Below are 10,976 nucleotides of genomic sequence, written 5' to 3' on the forward strand. Positions count from 1 at the left end.
AGAGCCCACGAGGAGCCCTTCCTTGTTTGCTATTGCAGCAGGTCTGAGGAGGGGACAAAAGGCGCCCTCTGTAGCTGCTAGGTTTCCAAAACACGATTCTTGTTTCAAAGGATCATATGTCCCATCCAATAACTTTCTTTCTTAAGGTTTGCATCATTGACTTCAGCGGGCTTGTCAGGACCTGGGAGAGCGTGGGGAGGGGAGAAGCACCAGCTCCTTCTTGTTGCAGCACCACCCAGAGCCACAGCCTGGTCATCACTCCTACTCCTCTCTCTCTGGGAAAAGTGTTCAGGCTCCAAAAGCTTGAAATAGGGGCCAATGATAAAAATTTTCATCTACCCAAAGCTTTTGTCCCTCACGTTCAAAGTGAGAGAGATCAAGTTCCCAGCTGCCCAGGGAGGCACTGATGCCAAGTCAATTAGCAGGATTTCTAGGGCAGCAAACCACTGCCTCTGTACAAAGTTAGTATGAAGGTTAGTTTCCCTTCCTTTCTGTAACCCCTTATAATTAATATCATCCATTTTGGAGATTTCTGAGAGGAATATATGCCTGTGGCTTGGAATGGTTTGTGCAAAGCTGGCTGGAATAGTTAGGGACTGAGTCTGTGTGGTGACCTAAATATCTCCATTCTATATCAATTGAACTAGATAGATAGAACTGTGTTTTCATTGATATCCCTTGATGATAGAACTACCTAACTGACTAAATAAAAGAGGTCAGTGATACCATGTGGTCCTACATAACTTAGGTGCTGTGATATATTGCAAAAACTTGAAGACCAGGGAAGACAAATTAATATTGTTATTGCTATTCTAATATTAAATATACTATGACATTATCCAGGCAGATTCTTAAATTTATAATTGTCTTAGTCTTATATTTCTGAGACAATCTGTAGGTATTGAAAGGAGACTTTTAAGATACCTTTACACTTAAAACACTGAAATATAAATTCTTTATACTTTAACATGGATGTGACAAGATGACTGCCTTGTCATCTCCGTCTTAAATTTTGTCCATATCAATTAAATAATGTAGGTGCTATCTAAATAAAGAGGGATCTCTGTCCAAATGTCTATTTTCTAGAAGATTCTGTGGCAGAAAATTCAGATCAATGGATTCTACTGGTATCTAGAAATTGATATTCCTATAGCTTCAAAAATCAGAGGTTAAGAATCACATTTGCACCACTTGACACCGACTAGGATGGCAATAATTGGAAAAAAAAGGAAAATAATAAGTGTTGGTGAGGGTGTTGAGAAATTGGAACTTTTGTACCTTGCTGGTGGGAATGTAATATGATGCAGCAACTGTGGAAAAGTTTGGCATTTCCTCAAAAAGTTAAACACAGAATTACCATATCATCTATCAATTCAAAATAGTTGAAAACAAGGACTCAAACAGATAATTGTATACATGTTCATAGTAGCATTATTCACAATCGCCAAAAGGCGGCAACCGCTCAAATGACCCTCAGCAGAAGAACGGATAAACAAAATGTGATATATACATACAACAGAATATTATTTAGCCATAAAAAGAATGAAGATGCATGTAACAAGATGGATGGACCTTGAACACATGCTAAGTAAAACAAGCGAGACATGAAAGGAGAAATATTATATGATTCCACTTACATGGACTATCTCGAATAGCAAATTCATATAGACAGAAAGTAGATTGGAAGTTTTGAGGTTTTTAGGGGAGGGGGAAAGGGGGTTTATTGCTTAACTGGTACAGAGTTTCTCTTTGAGATGATAAAAATTTTTGAAATGGTGATGATTGCAAAGCACTGTGAATGTACCTAATGTCACTAAAATGTACACTTAAAAATGGTGAAAATAGGGGCTGGCCCCATGGCCGAGTGGTTAATTTCGCGTGCTCTGCTGCAGGCGGCCCAGTGTTTCGTTGGTTTGAATCTGGGCGCGGACATGGCACTGCTCATCAAGCCATGCTGAGGCAGCATCCCACATACCACAACTAGAAGGACCCACAACTAAGAATATACAGCTGTGTACTGGGGGGCTTTGGGGAGAAAAAGGAAAAAATAAAATCTTTAAAAAAAAAATGGTGAAAATACTCATATGTGGAAGATAAACAACACATGGGAAAAGAGAACAGTTTGGTGGTTATGGGGTAAGTGAGTGGGGGGGTGGGCACAAAGGGTGAAAGGGCACATTTATATGGTGACTGACAAATAATTATGTACAACTGAAATTTTACAATATTATAAACTATTATAACCTCAATATAATAAAAAATTAAATAATAAAACATGGTGAAAATAGCAAATTTTATTGTATATATTTTACCACAACAAAAAAAGAGTAAAAAAAAATCATGATTGCAACATCACCCATTACTTGCTTTCTTACAGCCCTTTTAATATTCATGGATCTAACTGTAGTACAGCCTAGATGTCCCTCTAATATAGGGATATTATTATGCCAAAGCTGAAGGTATATATCTGGTAATTGACTACAAGTCCGTTGTTTGCTCTGGGATCCAGAATTTAAATGTAGGCTTCTGAATTTAGGTTTTGTGTCCTCTCTGTTGAAGAATCCTCACTGAATGTTGACTCAAACAGAGCAAGAATGGACTTCTTGAAAACATTTTTGAAGTTCTCCCCAACAAATAGGTAGAGTGTGGGAGAAAAGAGAGTATTGAAGGAAGTGGTTATGACTGTAAGTATCAGCGTGAACTGTAAAAGCAGTGATTGGGTTTGGGTGAGAATCAAGCCCTGGTATACATGATAGGGCATCCAACACACAAAGAAAGAGATAATGGCAGTCATCATGACTTTGAAGGGCTTGCTGGATTTAAACAGGCTTCTCTCTTTCATCTTGTTGGCTACTCTTTGGTAACAAAAGGTGATGATGAAGAAAGGCAGAAGGAAGCTCAGCAAGAAGCGGCTGATAAAGCAGGCTACAGGAATCCATTTCCTTAACGTTTGTATCTTTTTGCTTTCCCAGTTAGTAGACACAGTGTACTTATTTCGGCAGATCACGGTTCCTTTATGGTCATCATGTGTCTCCTTGAAAACCACATAGGGCATGCTGAGGGCAGAGGCAGAGATCCAGACTCCTAGGATGATGCTGGAGGCCCAGCGTGGGGTTCGGTGCAACTGTGACCACACTGGGTGAAGAGTGAGAAGATAGCGATCAACGCTGATGGCCGAGAGGAAGAAAACAGAGGCGTAGATTCCTGTGTACAAAATGCCAGTGAAGGCCTTGCACATGGCAGATCCAAAGATCCAGCGATTGTCTTGAAGGTAGGAGGTGGCTAAAAATGGCAGAATCAGTATTGAAATAAAATAGGAGAGAATAAGATGAAAAAATAAGAGAGTATTGACAGTCTTTTTCATCTTGAATTTTAGCACCCATAGGTAGAGACCATTGGTGATGGTACCAATTATAGATGACACAAACAAAAGAAGGGCAACAATCATTTTTGAGGCAGGAGCTAGAAAATGAGTGCTATTTCTTACTGAAGTAGAGACATTGATCAGGTAATCAGTAGAGTTGATCAGATCCATAATCACCTGTGGAGTGAGAAACTGAAAATAACAACAAAAAAGAAGCAAAAGAAAAGGTTATAAGAAATTTTTGCAAAATAACAGTCAAAATGACAATATTTTATAAATGGAATGCATAATATTTCCACAGTAATACAAATCAGATATTCTTCCTAAGGTCCATACTTTTATTTTGTATGAGGAATTAAGTCAGATTAATTTGAACACCAAAAATGGGAATACTACAGATGAAATGAAATTAACGTGAAAGAGAAATAAAGTTTGGGATATTTTGACTTTCTTAAGTAGTTAATTTGGGTAGTTACAAATCTTCTATTTAGACATCAACCATAAGTCTAACCCTGCGTGATGAGCACAACTCCTTGAATAAGGTAATGTAGGATCAGTTTTACTTGACTAAGACTTGGTCAGAAATTGAATAACAAAAATAACAACAACAGAGGCAGCCTGATGGCATAATGGTTAAGTTTGTGTGCTCTGCTTCGGGGCCCCGAGGTTCACGAGTTCAGATCCCAGATGTGGACACCACTCGTCAAGCCATGCTGTGGTGCTGTCCCACACACAAAATAAAGGAAGACGGGCACAGATGTTAGCTCAGGGACAATCTTCCTCAAGCAAAAAGAGCAGGATTGGCAATGGATGTTAGCTCAGGGCCAACTTCCTCACCAAAAAACAAACAGAAAAACCAACAATGGCTACAAATTAGTAATCATGGGGAACTATAGTTAGATTTCTCTCATGAGCTATTTATATACATGGTAAAGCTATTATCTAGGATTCTAGCACTCAGCATGTAACAGTAAGAACCGATGTTCATATGGGAGCCCTAGGACACTGTAAGATTGTGAATTGCCTTCAAAATCATCAATGAAAGAGGAAAGTGTACTGTAGAATATAGTAGTAGTTCTTTCTCACTTGGGGAGGGGAAAAAGGTAGAAAAGTCAAGAAATTGCTATTATCCAATGCTTGTTATCTGTCAGCAGCTTTATATAAAAATCATTTCATTTTTTCCTCACAAAGGCAAATATTTAAACAGAGGAGAACGTGAGGCTGACAAGGGTTAAATTTCTTTCTTTTTTTTTTTTAAGATTTTATTTTTCCTTTTTCTCCCCACAGCCCCCTGGTACATTGTTGTGTAATTTTAGTTGTGGGTCCCTCTAGTTGTGGCATGTGGGATGCCGCCTCAGCATGGCTTAATGAGCGGTGCCATGTTCTTGCCCAGGATTCGAACCGGCGAAACCCTGGGCTGCCAATGCAGAGCGTTCGAACTTAACCACTCGGCCACAGGCCTGGCCCCCAGGGTTAAATTTCTTATCCATCAGCATCTTCCACCATGCCTCTGTCGTGGCAGGTGGTGAACACTACCAGTGTTTTATTTTGCTTCTTTTGAAATTGGTAATCCATGTGCAGTGTTTTGATAATGCTCTATGAATCAGAGATTTGATTATCCAAATTACCACATTTCTTGGATAATGGTTCCTATAGTACTGAAAATATAAACCTGAGAATGTTTTGGAAAATAGCTATTAGAACAGTCATATCAACAAGCTGTTTTTTGGATAAATTGGATAAAGCAGTGGGAATTACTAGCGATATTTTTTCGTCACTAACCAAAAATATTCTAATACTATATAGAGAGAAGAAATAAAATAATTGCTATTAAAATAAAATAATTAGTAACTGCTATAATTTCAGTTAATTCTGTCTTCTAAAGGAGTTGAAAATTTGTCTCCCAAGTAGAAAAGTGATTCTCTTCAGGAAGATACTTTAGTAGTCTGCTTTGGGAATAAAAAGTGAAGTCTAAGGACGTGGAATGAATAGGCAATGGTGGGTGAAGGAGTGGGAACCTGAGAAAGAGGCTGTGTGAAGGTCCTGAGATGCCGAGAAGAGGGAGGAGGAGTGAGGATGGTCTTCAGAGAGGCAGGAACAGGAAAAACATGGGAGGAGGCTAGGAGGCTTGAAGAGGAGAAAAGTCAATGAGATATTCCAATACGCAGAAATGACACGGGATTTAAAATAAGAGATGTCTACATCTTCAATTTTAATCCATTTGCTACGCTTTGACATGGTGTAGTGTCCCTTCTCATTAACTACAACTGTCATGTGTTGGTGGTTGCCCTGGGAAACTGAAGGCAAAGGGCTTGTGTTCCCTATTTGGGATGGAGTGGGATGGACTGCAGTGGAGACCGGCAGCAGGAAGTGAGATGCGAATGAGATGATGAATATGGTTGAAACTGGCTAGATATCCGGGCACAAGCAGACAAGGAGAAACAAAATCCTATAAAGAATTTCTGATACTGTGTGTTTATGGTCTGTGTGTGTCTATCTGTGTGTGCGTTTCTGTAAGCGTGTCTGTGGTCCGTCTGTACATCTGTGGGGTATTTGTTTATCTGTATGTGGTCTCTGTGTATTTCTCTGTGGTGCGTGTTTGTATCCATGGGATGTGTGTGGAGTTTTGTGTGTGCATGTTCGTGATCTGTATATCTGTGGTATCTGTGTGTGGTCTCTGTGTGTATGGTGTGTGGTATCTGCGGTCTGGGTGTATTTATCTGTATAGTGTGTGTTTGGGTGGTATTTGCATATATGGGGGTGTGTGTGGTGTATGTGTGTATGTGTATGCTCTCTTTGTGGTCTCCTATGCATATGAGAAACTGGGTACCTGAATTATGGGAAGATTTTTTAAAAAATTGTGTGGCTGAGCTGTAGAAAGGCATCTGAAAGTAATGTAGGACTTGAGCAAAATCAACATTGGTAGTGGTTCTGAATAGCATATAAAGTTTCCTAGGAACTTTGATTTATTACACATAGCCAAGAGATTTCTTCATCCTTAGACATCTTTTAAAATGGTGTTGAAATCCTTGAGTATAAATTAGTGCGGCAGAGCTTGGGCTCTGGCATCCCACAGAACTGGGGTTCACTCCTGCCTCTGCCACTTACCAGCTCCCTGACCTTGGACTCTTAACTCTGAGTCTCTTTCACCTTCTAAGCCCCAGTGGGTTTTTATGAGGACTCAATGAGATAATGTATATAAGTCACTTTGCCCCCTTCATGGCACATATTAAGTGCTCAATAACTTTTTACCTACGATTTTGCTCAACTTGTTATGCTAAGACTAGCAAGTGCCTCATTTTGCCCTTTTAATGCTGTGGGCCACATTTCTTTCCTCCTCAAAGCCTCCCCTCTAAATTTTAGAGTGCCATGAGGGATTTCTGAAAAAATTTAAACGTTCATCTATCGGGGCAGAAGCTCTCAGATTTAGAGTTATTTTGAGGCCTTGCTAGGGTGGTACCTTTGGCATAAGTGGCTTTCAGAAAGACCCCACCTCTGCTTGGGGATATGGAGCTACCATAGGGGAGGGGACCACAAGAACCTTGGAAAGGTGATCTGGAGTCAGCCTAGAGGGTCGAATCAGATGACAGCACTAGGATAAACCTGCTGGCCCAGGGCATCTTACCTTGCAGTTACGTCTTCAGGCCAGATGGTCTTGGGCAGGCCAGAGTGACTCTACATCAGCAATCTTGTCTTTAGGGACACAGGCAAAAATCAGTGACCCTCTGCCTTCATTTCACCTGCCTTTCTTCTGGCTGATTGTTACTTTCCCACCTTGAGCCTGCTATTTATTCAGTGAGGTCTTCCTGCTCTTTCTTGGTTCCTTTTTCTGTGGAATGTATGCTGTGGAGGTAGAGGTGGAGAGACCACTACTTCTTCAAATCATTTCTCCATTTTTAAGGGGGATTTAAAAAATTCCATAAACAAAGTTATTCTATGTAAGGTTAATAAGCTTGTTTCAGGTGTTAAAACCTTGATTAAAAATTACCTCCCCATATTCGGTCATCCCACCAGGCACCGACTCTGCCTCAGTTTTAACAAGTTCATTAGCACAAGGATGCATGGTGTTGGGTACATAGGGAGGAGATAAAAATCAAGCATGGAAAAAACAGACTGTGGAAATGGGCTACCTAAACTTGCTGGAGAGAAAAATGGTCAGAAAGGGAAAAAAAAACACTGAGTTTCACAGTAAAAAGGAATGTATGATGACAGGCCAAAAGTTAATATTGTTTAGTTTGGAAAGATGAAGACTGACAGCCAGAATGATCTACATTTGAACGTTGAACAATTGTTGAGGATGGTTGGAAAGAACACAGAGTTGGTTGCCATATCCTACAAGATGACCTCATTATAAGAAAATCCTACAGCACAGGCAATACATTTATGACCTGACTGAGTCCTACATTTTTTCTATTTTCCTCTCTCTAATCTAGCTCTGAAATTTTTTAGGATCAGCCTCTGTGCTGACCTCAGTGTCCTGATTTCTTTTCTGCTTGCTTTCCTCTTCATCTCTGCCCTGCCAGCGGAGAAAATACATCAAAACGGCTGTGTGGCTTCAGTGGTGGAGCTCGGGAATCAGTTTCTCAGTCTGTGTTAGACTTAGAATTTTAAAGCTTTCCTTGCTACAGTAGCCTTATTAAAAAATAGGCTTACATTTTAGTTCTTAATTCATTTGGGGCTGTGGCCTTCAACCTAAGAACTCATCTTCTTTGCTTCAGGATAAAGATAAGTTTTCGAACTTGCTACTGCATTGTCAAAGCGATTCCTTGCCAGGTTTTCATACCCTTTGGGTTAATTCACAGATCTGGAAGCAACCTGAAGCATTGTTTGGTTCAAATCCACTAATTTTGAAGATTAGTAAACTGAGATGCAGAGAGCTTAAGTGATTCACCATAGGTTTTTGCCGGGGTCCCGCCCCGGCGGAGTCCAGGTTCCTGAGGGATGGACGGCGTCGGCGCGATGAGGGAGGGGGAAAATAAAGGGGACGTGAGACTTGGGTTGGTGTTAGCAAGTCCGACTTTACTGTGCACAAGTGTCGTTTATATATTTTTCAGGATTAGTACAGAAATAGTTTTACAAATATTCTCGGAGAGATAAGGAAGTAAGAAACGAGCACAAGAATATTTATTAGCATTCCATTCTATAGAGCATAAGGTTAATGATCGTCTTCTCTGCAATTAACTAGTGTTTGTTGTCTCTAAGCTAAAGGAGATAGGTACCTAGGCGTCTGTTGTAATTCATGGTAAAGTTAAATCAAAGAGAGAAGGTCCAGGCCTCCGGACAGGGCAGCAGCCCGTCTGGTTACATCCTGGTGGAGCCATCCCTGCCTCCCTCAATCATTTACGCCATTAGTGTAGATGGTTAATGGGAACAAAAGGTGACTCCAGGGTGTCTTATCCCCAGGGCTATCTGCATTCTCAGCGGGCAGTTAAACATCTTTACTTTTTCGCGCCCTTTAGGGGGTGGAAGCATTCCTTTGTCTTTTAGATTGTAGAGCTAACGGTCCCTTAAGTACACTGCCGGAGAAAGTATCATATTGTTAGTAAAGTAAAGGGCTGAAAAGCTAAGCTAAACTATAAATCTTCAAGAATAAAAAAGAGAAATAAGTATACACATAACCTTGATAGAAAGCATGCATATAATTCAGAAAATATCGGGGGTGTTGGCCGGCCATTCTTCACCGAGGGGCATTCTTGCACCCCTCGGCCCTTCTACTCACCAATTATTTATTGTTTATTGCTTTTAGGAGAAAACCTCTATAACATTTTAACAGAAAGCAGAAGGTCAAGAATAATATATAGATACTTCTTGATCATCCAATTAACCAGCAAACTTAGAAGGACGATGCATATGTATATTTAGACAAAGAACTGGAGGGAGAAGGAAACATTAACCAGATGGAGGCCATAAACCTAATTCGACATCTTATCTGGGCAGGATTCCTTTCTGATTGTCTCACATGGGACTGTGTGCTCCTCCATTAATTAACTGAAAAATATCTTGAAAGTTACCTGCAGGTGGTCACATTCTCTTACTGTATCTAATTTTCCCGGGAGGTAGTGCCTCCCAAGCAGCCACCCAAAGGAGTGAAAACTGGAGGTTAAGAAAGGAAAAGGAATGAAGGGCAGTTAAAAGCAGCACAGGTTTCAGAACTATGTGAGGGGCTGGCCGGTTATTCTTCACCAAGGGGCGACCCTGCACCCCTCAGCGTTAATCGGCTGGACCCTGTCAAACAGCCGATCAAATGCTGTAGCCACGGCTCCCAGCATCTCCCCCTTTTTTACTTTTTAAGGCCAACAGATGTAATTCTGCTGAAACCCGACTTATAGAGTTGAATATTAACTTGAGAAAGACTGGAAAAAGGCAAAGACAAATCATTAGAGCACCAATGGCGACAGCAATATTAACAATAAAGGAGCTCCAATTTTTCTCCCCTACAAAAGAGGTCAGAGAGGTGAAAAAGTTGGTGGCCACTTCAGAAGCAGAAAAGGATTCTTTAGCCTGATTAATATTATTAATTTGTCTATGTAAGTCACAAATGTCTAGACTAAAGTCTGAATGGTTCCATATTCCCTGGATATGATTTTTAATTTTCTCCCAGGAGTGTAGAGATTGATTTACCTTAAGAGGAGTCCCACAGATCCATCTATAGGACACATAACATCGCAAGGCCAGTTTAACCTTCAAATTTGTAAGTTCTTGTCCTATCTGTAATATTGCCTCTTCCAGAGCGTTTCCTTTGCCTCCAGTTTTTCGTCTATCATTTCTTGGGTAGTTAGGGCAAGAGTGGTATTCTTAGAAAGATCGTCTACATAAGAGGCAGTATGTATTTGTTTAGTCAGCGCTACAGCAGATACAGTGAGAGAGGTTGCTAATGCAATCAAGGCTGAGATACCCAATATTAAAGCAGAGATAAACCGGCGGGGGCGCTGTAAAAGATCAGTAGCCTGTTTCAAAGTAAGCAATCCAACATCATCATACCAAGGTCCAGACAGGTGAACAGGCAGCATGAGGCAGGGGGGTTGTTGTAATACGATTACAGCTTGTACCTCTACATCAGGGCTCAAACAATTAGTTAAAAATACAATCTGGACAGGAGATATCATAACGAGAATTATTAAAAGAGATAGACATAGCAAAACTGTGTACAGGAAAGGCCAAGAAAACATAAGGGGCCAGGACACAGGCCTTAACCTTATACAACTGTGATCCTGTTGGTCTAATCAGTACAACATTGTGTAAAGCGGCTATGGCCTGCAACAAGTGTGGTTGAATTTTGCCAGAGTCAGTAGAAAGAATAGGAGGGCGGAGGCGAGTGCGGACGGGGAGCCAGACGTTTAGAAGGTTTCTCGCGGAGTGAAAGTCGTCTCATCTGGGCTACTGGGGGAGATTCATCATCTATCTTGACTCGGAAGCTGGGGCTCGTCTGCTGCTTGCGGTACATGTCGAATCAGACGATCAGGAATCCACCAAGGAGATGAAGTGTCCTGTGGAAATATGCAAGCATATCCTCGACCGATAGTTAAGAGAATATCAGGACCTTTCCACTGTCCTGTAAGCAGGTCCTTCCATTTGACCTGTAGTAAAATATTTTGTTTATTATCATTCCAAT

At 40.7% G+C, this 10,976-nt stretch overlaps 1 protein-coding gene across 1 annotated transcript; it reads right to left on the reverse strand.

Moving 5' to 3' along the window:
• Positions 1-2,274: 2,274 nt before the first annotated feature.
• GPR33 (G protein-coupled receptor 33) lies at positions 2,275-7,128 on the reverse strand. Its single transcript, XM_001489967.4, has 2 exons — positions 6,990-7,128; positions 2,275-3,556 (listed from the first exon to the last, which is right to left on the reverse strand). Exon 2 carries the CDS (start codon positions 3,533-3,535, stop codon positions 2,513-2,515), a length of 1,023 nt encoding a protein of 340 aa, XP_001490017.1. The 5' UTR covers positions 3,536-3,556; positions 6,990-7,128; the 3' UTR covers positions 2,275-2,512.
• Between the last annotated feature and the right edge of the window lie 3,848 nt (positions 7,129-10,976).

This window comes from Equus caballus, chromosome 1 (assembly GCF_041296265.1).
Source record: "Equus caballus isolate H_3958 breed thoroughbred chromosome 1, TB-T2T, whole genome shotgun sequence".
Classification (NCBI taxonomy): Eukaryota; Metazoa; Chordata; class Mammalia; order Perissodactyla; family Equidae; genus Equus; species Equus caballus.